This window comes from Ambystoma mexicanum, chromosome 12 (assembly GCF_040938575.1).
Source record: "Ambystoma mexicanum isolate Mex_15411 chromosome 12, UKY_AmexF1_1, whole genome shotgun sequence".
NCBI classification, from domain to species: Eukaryota; Metazoa; Chordata; class Amphibia; order Caudata; family Ambystomatidae; genus Ambystoma; species Ambystoma mexicanum.
In genome coordinates, this window is record NC_090936.1 from 965,782,030 (window position 1) to 965,803,524 (window position 21,495).

Consider the following 21,495-nt stretch of genomic DNA (forward strand, 5'->3'; position numbering starts at 1 on the left):
CCAAGGTATTCCTAGAATAATCTGAAACTGAGGAGCCTTGATCACATCGAACACGATCTTCTCATGGTGTCCATCTTGACTTACTAGCGTCACTTCTTGAGTGGTATGCGTTACTGGTCCGGAGGCTATCTCCGTTCCATCCACCGTAGTAATGACGTCCTTTACAGCCTTGAGACAAAGAGTTAGATTCATCCTCAAAACCATTTCATGATCCACATAATTGCCGATGGCACCGCTGTCGACGTAAGCTTCAATTGCATGTAATCGATCCGGATTATCAGGGCTAATGAGGACCATAGGTATCACGAAATGCGAGGTCACGGAACTGGTTTTCACGCTCGGCAAGAGGACCTCTATTCTTGTCGGGCGAGGTCGTTTCCCTGCTCAGAGTTTGTAACTTTGGTAACTGCAGCTCCTACTGCCTTCTTGGCAGGTTTCACCGGACAGTCTCGAAGAAAGTGCCCTGAGTTTCCGCAATATAGGCATAATTGCAACTGTTTTCTCCTTTCCCGCTCCTTTTGTGTTAGAGGACCTTTCAGGCCCCCTATTTGCATGGGTTCCCCGGAGTCTACTCCTTTGGAAGGAGTTGGCGGTTTGGAAAATACTCGAGCATCAAACTTGGAACGATCGGCCTTCCTCTTCTGCAGTCTGTGATCTATTTGAACGACTAAGTCTATATAGTCCGAACAATCTTGTGGGGGATTCACTACTTGGGCTAACACATCTTTGAGCTCTCCACGTAGACCTCTATAAAACAGCATAATCCTTTTGTCCTCAGGCCATTGAGTTTCCACTATCAGTCTGTTGAAAGACGCAATATAAGCCAAAAGGTCTTGATTACCTTGTTGCAACGAAAGAAGCTCATTGTCCAAGGCCTGCCCCTGTGAATGTCTTGCGAACAGTTTTTCCATACTGAGCTGAAAAGCTTGAAAATCATGGAGGACCGGATCATCTTGATTTACTAGAGGGATCGACCAGTCTGCCGCATTGCCACTAAGGTACGAAAGCACGAAAGCTACTTTAGCTTGATCAGTTGGAAAGGCTGCTGGCCGGCATAAGAAATGCAACCGGCACTGATTGATAAATACTGCAAACCTCTTTGGGTCACCAGAAAATCGTTCGGGCGGAGCCAGAGGTACATTCCCAGGTAGGTTGATCTGCACTGGATTCATAGAGGATGTAGAAGGAAGATTTCCCCCAGATGCGGGTAACGGGGTCTGTCCGGCTTGTGACTGTAGCAATTGTCTAGCGAGATCTGTTCGCTCCTTGGAAATAATCAGTTCCCTTCTTAGAGCGTTCGTTTCCTGACGGGCTGCATGCACTTCTGCCCTTAATTCCCCAAGTAACTGGGCTAGCTGGTCGGTATCCGAGGTTTCCATAGCGCCTGGACGGGAGTTTTGCGGTAGGCTTTGCGTTCTGTAACGCTCACCTGATTCCCGTAGAGGCGCCGGTCTTGACTGGGCGTATACCGTATCTTCAAAGGTGATGTGTAACACACGGCTGGCTCTTTGGGCTGGACCTCTGTGCACTGTATGTCTGACTCGAAGGGTAAGATGTCTGCAGATAGAAAATATGGGATTAATGAACTGGGTTATTGAATGTCTCTCTCTTCTTCCCTTTCTCTTCTCCTGTAGAACCCCAAAGGTTAACGCTCTCACCTTAGGTAAGTGAACGCCGTGCTCTCCATCTGCCTCGGGGCAGGGTGCTGTAACCAGTTTCTTCACTGGATAAGGGGAGCAGGCCTCTTGACTTCAGAGGACTGCTGTCCGTCGTTTACTGCACGAACGGTAAGTTTCGAGTAATTCTAATGTCTTTAAAAGTCTTTAGTAATGATGTCTCTTGTTTTGCAGGGTTCCGGCGATGGCGGATGACGGGCTGAAGTGAGTTGAAGATGGAGCCCGTGTGATGAATAGAAGCGCCTGGAAGCACGTAAGTAAGCGCTTGTTGCCTGCTTCACGATGCGCTCTAACTGTCTTTTTATTTTGCAGGTACAAGTTCGGAGCGGCTGCAGGGTGCCGGAATACCCACTGGGTTAGATGTGGAAAGGAGTAATGGCACGTGAGTATTAAAGTTCCCCAATGTCTTTAAACGCACCTTGTTTTGTCTTTCAGATGCGGGATGCAGCGCCGAAGGCCTCCGGAGCGTGCAAAGAGTTGGTAAGCTTTTGTCTTTCAGATGCCGGAATGCAGCGCGAGGCGTTGGTGACAGCCGATGGACCAGGTAAGTGAAGCGCTGTCACTGAAGACCGTAATGCTAACCTGTTCTTTCTTGTCTTTATAGGTGTTGCTGAAGACTGGATTCAGAATGGTAAGCCTTTTTCCTTAGGCCCAGGATCAGATGCAGAAGACACGATGAGCGTTCTGCTGCAGAGGATGCAGAATAACGCAAAGCAAGATTCATCCATCGGGTGTGGTTTAAATAGCCTCCTGTAGTGCTTAGGTGTCTCCTTCCACAGCCACGCCTAGGTAAGAAAAGAGTTCCTGCTTTCCAGAAGAGTTCCAGTGTTCTGAACCTAGGGAGTGGCTCCTGCCCCACCCAACAGGAAAAGTAGTTCCAAACAGAAGAGGATCAGAGGCTCAACTGGCAGGCAAGTAAGCAGCATGGTCTGCTGCAGGTAAGTCCACCCAAGCATTATGAGCCCGGCGCTTCCAGCGCTGGGACTGGGCATATTTATGAGCCTGGTGCCACTGGCGCCAGGACTGGGTCCAAAAGGTCCCATTTGGGACTGGTTGGCACTCGGAACCTGGGTTATGGATCTGCTTCCAAGGGAGTTGGGAAAACCCTGACCTTTTGGAAGCAGAGATCATGACAATTATCTAGCAAACCAGCAATCTGTAGCAGTGCTCTGGCTTGGTCAGCCAAAAACGCAATGATGAGTAGCAGTGGGCTGTGGCCAATTCTAAGGGTGAAGGGGAGTGCTCCGCAGACAGTTGAGGGCTCTGCAGACACTTCGAGTCTCAGATTGGTCTAAAAAAGTTGCAAAATGTCTCGATCGACCAGGGCAAGGTGAAGTTTCTGCTTCAAACACCTTGGATTGTTCCAAAAAGCACGTTTTAAGTATCCGGGGGTACAAACAGTGTCCGCGTGGGATGCGATGTGCGCATGCGCCTAAGTGTCCGTAGGACAGGGGTGGGGATCGCCGAACCATATAAAGGTGTGTCATGATTTTGCGGACATGTCCAGACAGACGTGCTGTTCCTGGGTACCTCCATTTTGATTACAGACAGGCTGGACATTCGCGCTGTCTGCGGACTCCAAACAGGGATTGAAAAAAAAAAAGACGCACCATAACAGTAAACACACAGAAATGTATTAACACACACAAGTACACGCAATTAGTGAAGGGGTAGAAAAATGGAAACATATATAGGGGAATTGGGGTTTTGCAGAGGCTGTTCATCAGGGGAGGAAGGGATTGAAGTCTCACCATAGTGTCTTTTACTAAAGGAAATTTGTGGGGATGGTTGGCTGGGACAGGGGGAAGGGGCACAGGTACAAGCGGGGCAGTGGTATTTAATATTGTCCATCATATGCCTTTCTACAAATGTTTTCAACTGTGCAAAATTGGTGTTCAGCTGATCCATTTTTGCACACAGGCTTATCAGTTAATTTCCTACATTTGCACGCTCGGTCAATCTGTGCCCATCTTCTTGCACATTTGCTGTTGCTTCCGGCCCATTTTATTCATTGTACTGTTAACAAAGAAGCATGTTTCAGTGACATGTGAAGCAATGTGCATTACTTTTCCTACTTTAAAAATTGTACTGTGTACCATTAGAGTTGCTATCGTCACTCATTTCGTCATGGGGGAAATGTTCTTCTAGCCATTCCAGGGTGCTCGCCATTTCTGTGTAAATTATTATTTTTTTTAAATGCTTTTTTACTAGTAATGTATATACAACAAACTCCACTGTTACAGGAAGAAATACAGTGTACTTACTATTTTTTGTATGGTTCTCTTCTTAGTAGGTTGGACCCGCTTGTGAATGTGTATGCAAAGAAGCATTGAGGTAATGATGCACAGGTCATTTTTGTGCTTGGTGCATTCCATTATGTTGCACAACCTATGTGTATGTATTTGTATTTGTAAATGCATATAGCGCACATCCGTGAAGGAGACGGGCAAAGAAAATTGCATCTGGGTGCAGGTGGTAAATTAGCAGAGAATAAAAGCCGACATGAGTTATTATGTTTTCGATAAAAAGATGAGTTTTCAGGTTTTTTTCAAAACTCCTGCAAAGATTTAATATTGCAGAGTTCGTATGGTAGGGCATGCCACGCTATTGGACCTGCATGGGAGAAACGTCTATTGCCCCATGTAACAGAGTTTGAGTGTGGGATCACCAGAAGTTGTTGCTTAGAGGAATGCAAACAGCATTCAGGTTGATAGGCTGACATTTTTGACACCTGGTTTCTCATGGGCTGTCCCTTGGATGCACCTGAAAACCAAACAAAGGGTTTTAAAGAACACCCTTTGTTGAACAGGCAATCAATGGAGATCTCTCCGAGGTTGCGAAACATGTGAGCATCGTGGCAGGGAGAAAATTAACCTGACGGGTGAGTTCTGTGCAATTTGTAACCGTTGAATTTGTTTCTTCGGAACACCCATGTGCAATGAGTTACAGTAGTCGAGCCTTGAATTAACCAAGCCACTGACGATCATGGGACGATCTTTAGGTGAGATCAATGGTAGTAACGGTTTTAACAATCTGAGCTGATAGTATACAGGTGTAACTGTATCATTAGTCTGCCAGTTACAGCTTAGGTCTGCCGGCCAAGTACAACCAAGGTTTTTTAGTTTTGAGGCGAATGATGTCGGGCCTCAAAAAGCTTAGGACAGGGCACCTGTGACAGTTGTTGCCAGTTTTTTCTTAGAACCAAACAAAATGATCTCAGTTTTGTGTGGGTTGAGCTGGAGCTTGTTAGCTCCCATCCAGCTCTTAATTTTACTGGCACATGCCAACACTCTCTGTATAGCTTCTGTGGGTTCAGTTAGCCGCACATAAATCTGCGTGTTGTCGCCGTAAGAGTGGTAAAATAATCCAAATTCGGCAAAGATTTCCAGCAGAGGGCGAATGTAGATATTAATAAGCAGTGGTGATAATGAAGAGCCCTGAGGAACTCCATATTTGACTGCCATGAAATCCAAAATAAAGGTCCCCAACTTGACCTGTTGGAATCGATCATTTAAAAAAGAGGTAAACCATTGCAGTAAGTATCTCGAAATCAATTGCATCAAAGGCAGCTGAGGGGTCCAACATAACTAGCATACTAATGTCACCCTCATCGGCTGCCTTTAAGATATAATCCCAGACTGACAGTAATGCTGTCTCTGTTCCGTGACCCGGTCTAAAGTCAGATTGATACAAATCCAGAATACCCTGTTCCTCCAAATGAGCCTGTAGTTGGATCATAGAAATATTTTCCAGGATCTTGGCCAACCAGGATAACCCTGCCATAGGGCAATAGTTTGAACCTTGGAAAGTATTTTTCTTCAACAGAGGTGTAATATAAGACATCTTAAGCTCCCTAAGAATGCAACCTTGTGTTAGTAATTGCACTTCTGCTTTTATAAGTACAGAGTTTGTACACTTACTTAATATTTGCTTGTAGTATACATATGTGTTTCCCTTTAAACGTCTTCTGTTTGTTCGCTGCACGCTACAACAATGTAAGATAACCCCTGTGCTTTTGGGCAGTGTGAATGCGGCCCGAGGTCTGGACAGTCGCATAGTCTGCGGACTCTGTGGCTATCATTTTGGGCTAGGGGGGTCAGTATATTGTATGGCACATGTACACAAATTGAGGGTATCCTGGTAAAAACCTGTGAAAAACTTTAAGGTTAAGTTGCGCTAATGATAACCTATCAAATTCAGTAAAAAAACCTTCAAATTGATTGTGTCCTCCGTGTTCCACAACTTTGACATGTAATGTCCACAGCTGTGCTCTTCGGAAACTTTTTCGCCAGAGGGTGTCCTGCGTCGATGGCGTCGGTTCAATCTCCCTGGAAGGCCTCTGTCGAGGGGGACGGCACTGGATGTTATAAATAGGACACACGGCGCCTGTAGCCCTAGTTCAGTTTTTTCCACAAACGTGTTAACTTCGTTAGACTTGGTGCACCTTGTGTGTTCATCGTTACAATGTCTTTCTCTTCGACTCTGCGGTCTGGCTTCAAGACCTTCTGGGACTGCAAGTCGAAAAAGTTGCTCTCCGACACGCACCGCATTTGTTTGTGGTACCTGGGTGAGTCGCAAGACACAGACGACTTCTCGAAATGCCAGTCGCTGACTGCCAAGGCCTTGCGGGAGAAGAAGCTCCAGGTAGGAAGGGGCTCTAAGCCTGTTAAATCCTGGACTTCCAAGTCCAAGGGGCTTTCCACTGACGACTCGAGGGGGCGACACTCCGCGTCGAAAGGAGTCCTGGGGTTCTCGGTCCCGGAGTGGTTCCCGCCCCTTGTCTCCCTTGTCCTGGCACTCCAGGAAGCACTGTCACTGGTCGCCTTCCCCGTCCTCCGAGGAGGGTGCCTCGGGGACGGTTAAGCACCCGATGAAGTCCTCGACTCCGGAGGAATGGCGGCGTTTAAAGAATCTGTTGCGATTTATTTATTTTTCCGTCCGGTCACACCTTCTGTCGAAGCCTGGCAGGATCGGTCTCATACTGTGGCTCGCACACCTTCGGGCTTGGGTCCACGTCGCAACTCGCATCGGGAGCCTTGGAGGTCCCCTACGGACAAGGTTTCGAAAAGTCGCAAGAGACGCGTCTCTAGGTCTCGGTCCTTGTCCCCAGCGAGACCGCAGCTAGCTATTGAGGGCTTGATGCAGGTGTCGACTCGGTCGGCGCCATGTCCGTCCGACTCGGATGGCGATGCTTTGCCATCGTACCAGCCCATGGCGCCGCTGGCACCTGTATCGACATCAACGCCTTCAGTGCTCATGGCGTCTAGGTTGTCGACGCTCTCGGCGTCGAAGCCTTCGGCGCCTTTGAAGATTTGTTTTCGAAAATTTGCCTCTGGAGTACCAGGATCTCGTGGATCCTCCTAGGAAGGCTACTGGGAAGTCTGTGCGGACAGTTTTGGCTTCCAGGCCCTCTTCTGTCCCCAGGCCTAGGTTTCAACTCCCTCTGGATGACATATATGAAGAGGAAGAAAGGTCTGAGGGTGAGGACCCTGGTGACCTTGAAGCGGCTCCACTTTTTCTTGAGACAGTTAGTTGGAGGAGTTGCGGCAGACCCTCCATGATGCCAGTGGGTTGGACACTTCTCCGGAAGTGGAGTTCGGTAGGCCTGAGCCTGGGGCTCATGCAAAGTCTTTGTACAGGAGGCTCATGGCGAGGGTCTCGGAGTATCTGGGCTGGTCCAGTCCTCCTGAAGACTTTGTGCAGGATGATCTAACTGACATTTTAGATCAAGGTCCGTCCTCTGACCCTGTTTTGCCATTTCATCTTATATTGCAGAAAAGGGTGGCAGCTGCTTGGCAGTCCCCGGAATCTCTTGGCTGTTGATAAGTCTTTGACCAAGAAATACCGGCCTTCCGTTAGCGACCCCAACTATTTATCTACTCAACCTGCTCCCGAGAGTTTGGTGGTTCAGGCGGCTACGGCCACCTCGAGGCAGGTGGCATACCCTACCATCCCTCTGGATAGGGACAATAGGGTCAGGAAGATATTTTCTGTTGGGAGCATGGCCTTGAAATCGGCCAACTCCACGTGTGCCTTGGCAAGGTTTTCACACACTCTGTGGAATTGTGTTTCTTTGGCGGCTGAGCATATTCCCGAGGGGGAAGAAAAGGATGGCTTCCTTGCTCTCGTGCAGGACGGCAAGGATGCCATGTGCGAATCCCTTCAGTTATGTTTGGATACGGCAGACAGTGTTAGCAGATCCATGGCTGCGAGCACTGTTATACGCAGATTTGCGTGGTTTACTCCGGATGTGCAGGCCCGTCTTCTGAACATGCCATTTGATGGCGCACATTTATTTGGCAGCAAGGCTGACGAGAGAGCCTTGAGAAGTTGCAGACCTCAAAAGCTGCGGCGAAATCTTTAAGCACCGCAGTGCGTCAGCCTCTGCCTTTTCATCCTAGGGGACAGCAGTGCAGGGGAGGTTCTTTTCGTTACTACTCCTTCTTTGGTACAACGAGAGGGGCCGCCAGTCAAAGAGGAGAGCGAAAAAGTACCTGTGGTGGTCGGGGAAATAGTGGTGCCAAAGCCGCTCAGGCAGCTGCCTCTTTGCCTCCAGGCATTGCCGCAGCCGCTTCCAAACAGTCATGAGGTCATGTCCCATGGTTCGCCGGTTGTGGGCAGACTGTCTATCTCAGCATCTCGAAGAGTGGTGGGCCATTACTTCAGATGCGTGGGTTCTGGATACCATAGCCCACGGCTACTGCCTTCCCTTCCTTCAGCGTCCTCGCGACAATCCACCGGGGAAACTCTTTGAAGCTTCCGGATCCGCTCCTTGCACAGGAGATCTTGTCCCTGCTGGAGAAAGGCGCTATAGAACTGGTGCCTGTAGCGGGGAGGAACAAGGGATGGTATTCCCCTTATTTTTTGGTCCCAAAGAAAGACTGGGGATTGAGACCCATCATGGACTTATGGTGGTTGAACAAACTTCTCTGGAAGGACAAGTTCAAGATGGTCACTCTTTTTCAAGTCCTCCAGGGTCTTCAATTTCAGGATTGGTTGGCGTCTCTGGACCTCAAGGATGCTTACTTTCTTGTGCCGATCCATACCGCGCACAGAAAGTACCTGAGGTTTGTGGCTGCTGACTCGCACTTTCAGTTTCGGGTCCTGCCGTTGGGGTTGACCTCCGCCTGGGGGGTCTTCGCCAAGCTAATGGTGGTGGTGGCAGCGTACCTCAGGCGAGAGGGGATTCACGTCTACCCCTACCTGGACGACTGGCTGATCCGGGCGTGCTCTCCCATGCAAGTGTTGGATCATCTCGGTCTCACCTGCTGCACCCTCCACAAGCTGGGCTTCTCCCTGAATTTCAAGAAGTTGCACCCGACACCTTCCCAACAGCCACAGTACATCGGGGCTGTGTTGGACACGTCCTTGGGGAAGTGTTCGCCTCCCAAGGTAAGGGCTCATCACATTGTGCAGATGGTGGATAAGTTTCAACATGCCCAGAGTCTCCTGGCTTTCGAATTCTTAAGGTTGCTAGGCCTCATGCCATCCTGCATTTTTCTGGTGCCAGAGGCCAGGCTGCGGATGAGATCCCTGCAGTGGGTCCTCAAGATGCAGTGGTCACAGTTCTCCAGCAAGATAAATACATACCGTTGTTAAACATTGTTCCCTGGGTACAATCCATGGTCAGGATATGGCCTTAGGGAAGGCGGTTCTTTATTCCGCATCTAATTGGGTACTCTAAATTCTTTTCCCTCCTCCATTTACTGGTACTGCTTTGGGAGTCTGTCAAAGATGTGGAATACGTTGGAGGACACAATCCATTCGAAGAACAAATTACTTTCCAAACTGGTAATGTTCTTTCGACTGGATGTTCCTCCAACGTGTTCCACATCTCCCTCCCAGCCTGCCCCTCCGGAAAATTTCCTATGCGATTGCAGCTTCTGTTTCCACAAGGCTGAGTTTGGGATATACACCCTGCAAAAGAATTGCAATCAATTTAGAAATAACCTGAGAGGTTGTTAGAAGTCACCCATAGTGAAAAATTGATAAACAACAGAAACATGTCGAGACAATACAATGGCTAATTATATAACCACTGTGAGACGATAACTGTCTAGATAAGGACAATACTAGACCAGAGACTAAAAACTTTAGGTTCTCTGGAATTCTATTGACCAGATTTACATTGATCTTAATCTTACCTATATGGTCACGGTTTGTCACCTTTTTAGAGTGTTTTATCAAGTGATGTTTGATGAATTTGTAATTTTTTATATCTTTATTAAATATTTAATGTGTCTAAATTAACAGTTGGTGTTTAATGATTACAACTGTTGTGTACATTTTAGCAATCTATCTCTTGTTTAATTGGTCTCTACTCCCCAGAATAAGATAGAGCGACTACTTAGGTGGTTTTTTGGGAATCCCCCTTTATATATGGTCCCATATATATGCCCCATGAGCTGAGACCAAACCCTAAGGAAAGTACTGTAAGAACATTTGAGAATGGTAAGGTCTAGATATATAGTACCTTTTTGAATGTTAATATCTGTCAGTGAACAAAACCACCTGCCTTAGATATGTCAGTGAAAAAAAACAAGTGGCCCAGATATGTGATGTCGTCAGTGACATTTGTGATGTCATCTTTGAAGTCATGGGTGTTAGTCTTACCAGTTCACAGTGGTGCCGCCAGTTATGGTTGCTTAACTTACCATAATTGGCAAATTTCTGGGGGTTTTCGATTTTACTTGTAACCATAATATCCCTTTAACACACTTTTCCCACTGGTTTTGATAGGTTTTTATTAGTGCAATTTAGTCAAGCAACCGCACTAGGGCTATTCATTTCCTTTATTAGACCACGTGATTGAGTTGAAAACGCCCTTTGTTCAGTGGTGATGTGTAAAAAAAAAAAATCGCCAATTGAGTTTTCTGGAGAAACATTTTTTGGTGTGAAAATGATCCATCTTCTGCATTGATCTTTTTAAGGTTACCTACTTTTCCAGTTTCCACCTATATTCATCATTCCAACCCATGATGGATGTGTGTGTACTTAAAATCGTTATTGTTTGGCAGACTATTGACTACTCGATGCTTTGTACGGATGCATTACTTTCTTTGCTACTCAAAGATAATATAAACGTCAGCTCAGTATACATGAACATGTTTTTAAAGTTCACTATACAGAATTAGGGCGACGAGAAACACAAATTGCACTCTCACTCCTGCAGTTCGTACATTTTTGAATATCGGATGTTTGGAGTGTGCGATGAAGGTTCTGCTGGGCAACGGCTCCCAGCATGATCTTCTTTACTCTGACAGATTCCTGTCAGTGACAAACCAAACACTGGCCCCTCTAGGAGATAAAAAAAGTTGACACATCCATTACTGGGTACCTTGATGGGTATTCTTGCTGGTGGCACACCTAGCAACCACCACTACTACTAGAATTTACCATGACACTGACACGTTCTGCATTGACCACTAAAAGAGACAGAACTTCGTTTACCTTTTAGCAGAGCGGAGGTCCAATTTCATACTTGAAAATATTTAGTTTGTTAATTCCATGAACCAGTTCATAAGATCCTTAGGTGCATGGCAGAAATGTTGAAAATCGTGGATAATTTTGAGATTTGTCAGATTGTATTTTTCCCTATGATAAAACCCTTTTTATAACTTCATAACCTGATCAAATTAACATTTTGAAAAATATGAAGCCATCTGTGAAAAATTATATTTGCCATGCAGCGCCAGCATCCTCAAAACTTTACTGTGGCATTTCTTTCAGATTTTTATTTCATGGGAGGGTTCGACAGTTCTTATTTTCTGAAACTCCATAGACAATCACACTTAACCTTAACTATGCCACATGCTAATGCACTTATATAATCACGGCACTATAGTTGAGGTGAGTGACATGTGCCATAGGAAATCGGAGAAAAATGTTTTGCGAATAACTTTTGACTTGCGTGATGGATTTGGCTGATATTTTAAAAAAAAGGAAATGTTATTAAGAAATCAAAGAAACGCAGTTTTCGGCCTATTCCCGTTTATTTTCCGATTCAGAAAAATTCTACATTTCATCAAACTGAAGCACAAAAACCGCTGGAGGGAATTGGACTTAAAGAACAACTTGGGCACGAAGCGTTAACCTAATTTCCGGGACAGGTTTGGGGTTATTCCGTTCAGTAGTTTTTAAAATATTTGACGGGGAAGGGGATGCCCCTTCTACCAAAAATATTAATAGATCTCCCATCGTGCTTTGCAGCAGTCTTTTCAGAATTTTTTTTTTTCTTTTGCCAGTGCCAGTGATTACTGTGGTAATATATGGGAAATGTAAAAAAAAGCTGTTTGGAGAAAAAAGTTTGAAATCGAATCATGCTACAGGGTGAAGGGGAGACAGAGAACATCATGTGAAGTTGGGGGTGGTCTGTGGAGCCAGTTACAGTTTGGGCGTTTTTTGCTTTATCTGCGGAATCTCGTGAGATTACCCCGGTAATAACGCAAGACGCGCTCATAAATGAAAATGCATCAAACGAAATAAGAGAGAAAGGTAGTAATGGGGGAGGGGGGCCAGGAAGGTCAAAATCCATTCTAGTGGGTTGGGGGGACCTAGGGAAAAGGAAGGAGGGATATGGGGAGCATGTGCAAGAATGGATTAATTTTCTGGCATTATCGCAGTAATTAGCACAAGAATACCACAGTAATTTTCTGGGGAATAGAAGGAGAGTGGGAGAACTGAGTTTCAGGTACTTTAGCTTCTTGGGCAAGCTGGTCCCCTGTTTTTTGGCAGCGGTATGGAGGAGGGTGTCTTGTCTCCCTAGAGGGGGTGAGTCTGCCGTAACAACGTATCCCTTACTCCCAGGTTTGTGTTCTTGCTCCCCTTTTTTGACTCTCTGAACCTCACAAAGACTCCCTGCCATATGCGTTTGCCTCCTCCTGACTTGAACATTTGTGCAGGGCCAAGTGGGCCCCCCGAACCTTACTAGTCAGACCAGCTCTAAGCTTTCTCAGTCCAACAGTCTCTTCTCTGGCGACCCTCTGCCGTTCTCATCTACTCATTGCTTTCTCCAACAACTCCCTGATATCGGCTGCCTTACGCCTGACTTCCTACCAACACCTCCTGAGGGTCTACAAACTCGTCCTGGTTTTCCCCAATTGACCTCCCGGTTGTCTTCCGCATTCCTTTTTTTTTTTTTTTTTTCTTTTTTTTTTGTCTCCTCCACCCACTGCCTTCTCACTCTCTCCTCTCCAAGCACTCTTTGCCAACTTCTAGAAGGTTTTACACGTCCTGCTTACAGCCTCTTTGTAACTTACAATTCATGCCTGATATTAGCCTACCGCCTACTTCTGTATACTCCAACTCCCTCCTGATTCTTTCCACCAAACTCAATTTGATGATCTCTCACTCCCTCCTAATTTACTCCCTCCTAATTTTCTCTACCTACTTACTTTCGATATGTGGTACCAGACTCCTCCGTACAACCATCAGTGACATTTAAATATGCCTTACCATAGTTTGAATCTGTATAGACAGAAAATTGAAAGATTTTCTTCTTTGCCTTCTAAATCCGCATTTGCTTATGGTGCAAGTAGTCAAATGTTTTGTGCATCACTCCAATCATATTGTGTCCCTTAGTGAAGGGGACTTGTATCCATGTACTATCTGGGTTGAGGTAGCAGGCACGAGTAAGCAGGAATCCCGCTGGACGCAGGTAAGTACAAATGGAAGTAGTCTTTATTATGTTACAGGACTAGTTATGAAAGGGAGGTAGGAGCTAAGGTATAAACATCCTTTCCAGTTACATCTTCCATCCTGTGTGTATCTGTCACTCCTGGAACCTTCAGTTACCGTAAGGTTCCAGGCTACACAAATACATTCTATGGCTTGCATTGGTGCACTCAATGCAAGACCCATACTACAATTCTATAGATCTCCAGGCGTCTGGGTCAAGCAAAAGTTGTGAAGCTAGACGACTGAATCTGGGTTTAAGACATATAGGAAGATGCATCTTCTGACACAAAAGCCACATCATCTTCTACCTATGTCTGCCTCGGGGTAGTCTTTTCTGGGGAGGGGAAACACTGGTGGCAGACAGTGAATGTAATTTACTCTTAAAAATGTATTGAAAACCTAGTGATCCGACTGTATGCCTATGCAGGATGCAATACCCTACTCTGGTAACAATAGCCCTGCTGTTTTGAGCGGAGCTTTTTTTTTCTTAATTTGATTTGTTTCTCTCCCAAAAAAGCTGTTTAACCTCTGAAACCTGTGGCAAAACGTACCCAAAAAGGTGTTTTTATATTAAACCACTGGGAACCAGTGTAGCCCTTTATATTCCCGGGAACATCACTGTAAACCTGATGTAGAGATGGCTTGTTGGGAATAAATGCTTTCAGCACAATGGCATTGTGGGTAGTTTCACAAATCTGTCGGCGTGCCAGTATCTGATAAGCTGTGATAGTGTTACATGAGGACAGCGTCCATGCACGAGTTCATGGATGACTTATGCGAATGGTAACCATGCCAGACTCCATCTCTTTGCCATTAGTGATGTCAGAAGCATGATAGTCAAAGTGGGTGACCTACCGGCTTGGCTAACCACATGTGGTACACTGTGTACATGCGTTTAGTATGTCAATAACTGAAAGCAAATGCCATGCTTTCCCACAGCATGTGTTGAGGTGATTTTGCAAGGCAATCTCGATAGTTGTATATTTGCAGATAAGTATGTATCATTCGGATGTTGACACATACACACACACACACACCTACACACATCCCTGAACACACCTACCGACCTACATCTGCACACAGCTCAACACACAATAGTTCAGAGTACACAAGTTTGTGTTTCCTGTGAGTTAATTATGTTGATTTTTGTTTTCTCCATCAGCTCTTAAAAGATGAAACAGCCCTTTCTACAGTGATGAGAGACCTGCATGGAAAGTGACAACTGATGATGACAGCACACATCATTCCCAGGAATGCGTCACTCAACCTATCTGAGAAGGCTGGCTGTGAGAGGAGTAGCACAACCGATGTGAGCAGTACAGTGGACATCATCCCCAGTAATAGCTCATCCGTTGTCTCAAAGTATTGTACATGAAGAATAGAGGATTTATGGCAAAAATAGCTCATCAGACCTCCCGGGATATTCTGGATATCCAGGAGGCGGAACAGGTATAAGGAGTAGGTCATGCTCTCTTCTCCATGAACTATTCATCAGACGTGTTGGTTTGTGGCTTTAGATGCACAGGTGGGATTGCATTGATGGAAAAAGATGCTTCCGGAATTCACTACACAAGGCGCTAATGGAGTTCTGAGAGCTAGTGTGAGAACTTTAAACATGGATAATGACTTTGTTCCCCCAGCACCAGTGACTAATAAACTCCGAAGGCAAAGAAATCTCAACTGGAGTGACTTGAACCATGTACAAACACACCTGGGTGATTCTCTTTTGTATCTTTCTAAAACATACAAGGAATTGAGCTGTGATGTTCTTCGTTGGTTCCAGTCCAGCTGCTTTAAACTCTGTGTTCGATATCACAAGGATCCGTCTGGCCTTGAGAGAGCTCTGTTAAGCATCGTAGATCATGCCTTTGGCACCCATGAGAACTGTGTTGATTGGTGTGCGTATAATGGAGATTCTCCAGCTAACAGATCGGAAACTTTCCAACCTATTCTTTCTGATGCGATCCTTCATCACAAGCTTAGTTCCCTGTTCAAAAAACTGTCTGAGAAGAGCGAGGAGATAGCATGGAACAACTCTACAGGCCATCCGCACATGTAAGGCTAGAGTAAAGAATGTTTGGGGCGGGTCTTGTGGTTTGGTGATGGATGGGGCTAGACTGCAAAGACTTCACTATTGGAACCAATGTTATTTCCTTGTTAAAGTGCAGCATACTTGAGGTGGTAGCAAAGTGAAACATTTAAGTACATGAGACGGCGATGTGAAAATAAGTAAATCTGACTCTCGTCCCCCACCCCCAAAAGTATTCACTGTGCCAGTTAGAGGAGTTGGATAGGGTTAAGTGCTATAAGTGGAGGATTGTAGGCAAACTAGATACAAGCAATAGCTGAGCAGGGTTCTGCACTTTTGGCAGGGGCATGCTAACAGTGTAGCTGTTTCAATGCCAAAGCAAAATTGCAAGGGTCACCCCGAGGTTGCAGCGGCCACCACCTGTGGAAAAAGCAAGTTGGCATGTGTGGCAATGGTAAGACTTTGATCAGGGACAAGGTGTCAAAGGGAATCGTTCCTGTCAATGAGCAATGGGATACCACTAGAAGAATACAGTAGTCAAAGACGAGCACATTCAGTAAATGAGTGCTGGACCCTAGATTCCTCTGCAACAGGCTAGTGGCAGATCATTTTATACTGCCGGCTAAACTAAGAAAAGGGCCAACAGAATGCATTTGGAAAGGGTTGTTCCTATAGAAGGCAGTAACTAGAATGGTGTTATGCACAGGTACACACAATATTGGCTGAGAGTGTTCTGCTTAGGTGTGAGGATTTTTTGAATTCTCCATTTGACAGCATTGACCACCTAGTTGTAGACAGTGACATTAGCCCCTATCCCCCTGAGCTGTGGCTGTGTGAACCATGGATTGATACTGGGGGCCTCATTACGAGTCTGGCGGTAACCGAGGCGGTACTCGTATTACCATTCCGCCTCTGACTCCCGGAATTACCGGGACATTACAACCCCGGTGTCCCGGGAATTCCGGAGGCGGAATGGTGTTAATCCCCATTCCCATTGAGTCCCATAGGACTCAGTGGGGATGGGGGATCATGGAAACACCGGCACCATCTCGTGATGGTGCCGGTGTTTCCTCTTCCGCCTGCAGGCGGGCGGTGTTAAACCTGCCTGGTCAGACCTGGCGGGTTTGACGCCTCCGCCTGCAGGAGTTATGATCGCCCGGCATGGAAACAACGGTGGCGGGGGGTTTACCGCCACCGTTGTTTCCATACCGGGCGAGTTATAATGAGGCCCTGGGAGTCTGTATTAAGATCAATACCTCAAATGGGTATCAACAGTTTTCTACTGCATTATGATCTTGATTCTAGAAGTAGCAAACAGGCCAGGGCTGCTAGAGTTGCTCTGGTTATGATGGAGACGAGGCAGGCGGGTTTATTGTAGAGGCTACATCTATGAGTGCAAGTATTCAAATGTAGGCTGTGAAGGGGACGTGCAGGCCCAGATTAGGGAACCGTGAGAGAAATCACTGTTGCTTGGGCTACAAAGAATCACCTGTGGGATGCTGTTTTGAGAAATGTCTCAGCCCGAAATGCCTAGAGAAAAGAATAGACTTCTCTAGAGCAGGAGCGCCTGAGTGTGGACTTGTGATTGTGGAATGGGATGAGGAATGAGCGTGACTCTAGTTATGGGTCAAGGAGTGCCTTTATAACTGTTTATGGTCATTGATGTAGGAGATTTAAAAATAGAGTATGGTAGGACGTTGGTGATGTTCCCAACCTATCCAAAACAACTTTGGGTGTAAGTTACCTTCTATAAGGTTAAATCATGTATCATTTTACATAAAGAATACCCGACATGGTGAAGCTAGCAGTTGAAACGGCAGTGTTAACCCTATGACCAAATGGGGCCTACGTTTAATGCTGTTGGGATGCACCCGAGTATAGATGTGGCTTTGGAAATATGATCAGGTAGCTTTTTACAAATGTCCGTCCCATGCTGCCCCTAGCCACTTCCCAACCACTCATCTTATCAGGTGGAAAAAAGTTGCAAGCTACTAGCCAGGCATAAAGTCACTCGCCACCTCAATTCTATACATACATACAGACAGCACACCATGTCTTACTCACTAAGAGTCATTTGCCACTAGCCAATGGCTAGTGGCGAGTGCAAATGTTACACCCTGTTCTAACCATCCCCGATCCCTCCTGCCCACAATCGCATCCCATCGCATAGGCCTGTTACAATCGGAAAGTTCACATACAAGTTGCTGCTCTACACACCTGTTGCTTGCAGAGATGAGCTACAGAGAAAAGGAGTGTAGAACTAGAATTTGGGACTTAAGGACTGAGGGTGGTGCATGCCTACATTTGAAGTAAGGAAAAGCTAAGAGTGGGCACAATTTCCTCTTCAGTCTGTTGTACCTTTTGACTTCCTTTCCACCGAAAAATGAAAAAAGCAGTCCATGGCACAATACGTGCGATTCCAGTAGACCAAGATGAAAGGAGGAGGAGGAGGAAGAGGAGGGCAGGAAGGACATAACACTTTACATCTGGGAGAACAAACACTTTTAGATTAAAATGTATGCTTAATCTTTTGAACGCCTTCTCCCTGGCGGTACAGCGTGCAGGGGCTCTCAGTCATGCCTGAGGTCCCCAGGATGGGGGTGGTGGGAGACTTACTTGTCTCCTCTAAATTAGGACGTGTGTGTTTATCTATTTTAAGTACCGAATGAGACCACTTTTATTTTTTTATAAGACATATTTTATTGAGTTTTTCAATGCAGTTATACAAACCATTAGACCCTCCTCCACCCTCCCCCTGGAACTCCTCTCTCCCGCCCCCCAAACCTCCCAGATCCAAAAGAACAACACTCTGCGCTATCTTACTGTGAGAGTTCAAGCTATTCCCAATAATCCTAGTCTGTGAGGGCACATGGACTCCAAGTCATTTTGCAGGAAGGACAGTATTGTTCCCCATTCATCACTAAATCGAGCCTTCTCCCCTTGAAGAGAGTATGTCATCCATTCTATGGTCACGAAATTCCAAACCTTGATTATCCAATCTTGTTCTTCCGGTGGTTCTGGCTGTTTTCATTTTTGCGCCAATAGCAGCACACCGCCAGGGACAGGAATGTCTATGCTTTCCAATGGTCTTTAACCATGCCTTTTTGTTACGGACCCTTAATCCCCAATAAATCATCCTCCATATTCCTGACTTTCTGTATGCCAAACACCTCTCCCAATCTCCCATTCACGTCACTCCAAAATTGCAGAAGCTTAGGGCATGGCCACCAGATATGGCCCCAACCCCCTACAGCCCCTGCAACAGAGCGAGGGCGTGCCCGGATAGAATCTGCAACTTTTCTGGAGTGTAGTGCCACATGACCATCACCTTTACCCACATCGCCTGTGTCTAGATTGCCCTTGTTAATTTAGGGATTTCCGCCCACAGACGTCCCCATAGTTCCATCTGGATCGGGCGTACCATCACTTGTTCCCATTGGGTCATGTTCTGCCAGGTTGAGGTCTTGGGCCGTCTATCAGTAGTTGGTAAAGGGCAAAGATCAAGTTCCTGTCCCCTGAGTTGGTGGTGAAATAATTCACAAATGATGGGAGTAGTCACGTAGCAGCGGTTTTAAGCAAGTGGCTCATTTGTTGGTAGCTAAGCTTAGTTTACACTGGTCGAACTGCATAATATCCTGACTCTGGGACGTGTGCCACAGTCTCTTGCAATTATTCCCCTTCCACAGAGTATTCTTCCCCTTTCCATTCCTGGAGTGAAATAGGGGTTCTGGAATATTAGGGTAAACCGAGATGGAAATTACGTGATCCCCCTCTTAACCTGTTCATCCCACATGTCCTCAAAAAGGGTTGTGATCATGCTCTTGTGCATGTTCTTCGGTCTGTCTGAGGTAGCCAAAGAACTTCGTCTAGTGGTCTGCCCACTACCGCACTTTCCATCATGCACCAGATTTTAATCATGAAAACCCCTTAGCTACTCGTATGACTCTTAAGTTAGGCTACAGGGTGCCTTCATCACACTCCTAGCTAATATGGGTTTCTGTTTTTTCCAAATGAACGCCAAGACCAATTTATCTAGATCGTCAAAAAAAGGCTGGGGGAATTTGGACCACAGATCTTGGAAATAAAGATATTTCGGCAGAATTACCATTGTTATTGTATGACCCTACACAGCCAATAAATCATCAGTAGGCTCCAGTTGATCATCAGGTACTTTATTTTCTCTAGCAGGGGAACATAATTGGCTTTGTATAGCGTTGCTCAAGAGGCTGTTATCTGTAAACCCAGATATGTCAGTTTGTTACCTGCTGTATGGGGTCGCATAGAGCTAGTAGCCTAGGGGCTCTGATTTGATTTCTTCATGTTGATTTTGAGGCCCGCCTCTAGTCTGAACCATTGAAGTTCCTGTGATATTCCCAGTATAGATCTATCTGGGTCAGTTACTGTGAGCAGCAGGTCATCGACGAATGTCATCATTTTATGTCCCCCTCTCCCCGAACAGGATACCTGATATGGCCTGTATTTTGAATTTTGGTTAGTATGGGTTCTAAATAAATCATGTAGAGCAGCAGGGATAGGGGACAGCCTTGTTTTGTACCCCTTCTAACGATTATCGGTTAGGACATGGGCCCGTTTATTGATAATCTAATTGTCGGGTTAACATGGTTTGCTTGGACCATAGGGATAAATCTGCTACCAAATCCCATTTGTTCCATCGTTTGAAACAGGAAAGACCATTCCACGCAGTCAAACACTTTTTTCTGCATAGGGTGCGATCAGGATGGCTGGGGGGCGTTTCTATCAAGTGGCAGACCTGCATGATATCATATGTCTATTTTTTATTCAGATTTCAAAAACAATTTATCAGTTGTATACCACATCACGATAACGTTGAAACACAAGAACATTGAAACACAATATATCATTCTTTTTAAAACTACAATCGGCATATTCCATGAGACAATATATACTAAAAAATGCAATATATACTTTATAATTGAAACATCCGTATAAAATATAGATTTATCTTAATATTCCTGAATGGTCTCTTCTTCTAACTTGTACGTTTCAAGCCAGAGTCAAGAAGCCGCTCCAGAATTTATCAAACAGCTTTTTTCTGCAAGTTCAGCATGACTCTTTCAACGTTGCAAATTGAGTACAATTCTGACATCCAAGAATCTTTTGAAGGTGAAAGTCTATTTCCAGCTGTGCAGGATTAACTTTTTCGCTGCCAAGGACGCCTTTAATATCCATGACACTTGATGATACGACAGATCCTCCAGATAAGAAACCTCCACTAGAATCATTGTTTCAAAACTGAATTCTCTTGTCATCTAGTACTTTGTTAAACACACACTTGTGTGACCCCAGAACACAATGCCCTACCTGGCTGCACTCCCAAAGCATATGTTCAAGAGTTCCTCTCGAGTGACTACAGCCCTAGCATTCTTCCGTCAAGCTCAACCCTTGTTTATATCGACAATCCAGTGTCCAGAAAACTGTTTAGAATTTTTACTTGATATTCTCTCTCTCTGATGTTCATGGACATTCTTTGGATGTTTTTACAAAATAATAGCCATTGTTGGACTGTAGCAGTTTGTCATTACTCTTTGAAACGGCTTGCAGTGAACTATATATCTTTGAAGCTGAATGCTCCTGACCTCCTATGGCTTTCATATCTGGGGATTCCAACTTTTCCAGGTTCACAGCACTTCTGAATTTCTTGTAATCTCCAAATCGACAATTTTCAATATTGTATTTCGCCTTTAATCCTTGAAATGTGAGCCATGACCCTTTTTCGAATAGATCGATTTTCCTAATCCCGGCTAGAAACCAGTCAGGCCAGAATAAAGACTTATTGTCAATTTTTATCGCAGGATCTATCAAAATTGATGAGGATCCCATCAATCCTGATGACATATTTAATGTGGATGCAATTCCTCGCCAGGTTACTCTTTAAAAAGTCTGTCAAAATGCACTTAAGGCCATATCCTTTACTGGATGTCGATGGGATAGCTGATCGGTGCAATGGGTCAGATAATCCAGACTCAGCAACAGACCAGTCATCTACTTCTTCCCTGATAAATTGAAGGAAATGTCTTGCTGTGAAGGCCTGATGATATCTTTTCTTCAAAATTCAGGATATTCAAACCCCCT

At 45.4% G+C, this 21,495-nt stretch overlaps 1 protein-coding gene across 6 annotated transcripts in view; it reads left to right on the forward strand.

The window, feature by feature from the left end:
• LOC138514142 (uncharacterized) overlaps window positions 1–21,495 on the forward strand; it is a 197,729-nt gene that overhangs the window by 165,689 nt on the left and 10,545 nt on the right. For all 6 annotated transcript variants that reach the window (XM_069629444.1, XM_069629445.1, XM_069629440.1 and 3 more), the window contains one exon: window positions 14,515–15,407. In XM_069629444.1, the coding sequence (XP_069485545.1) occupies window positions 14,902–15,407 (506 nt within the window). In that variant the 5' untranslated portion in view covers window positions 14,515–14,901. The remainder of the gene's footprint in view (window positions 1–14,514; window positions 15,408–21,495) is intronic.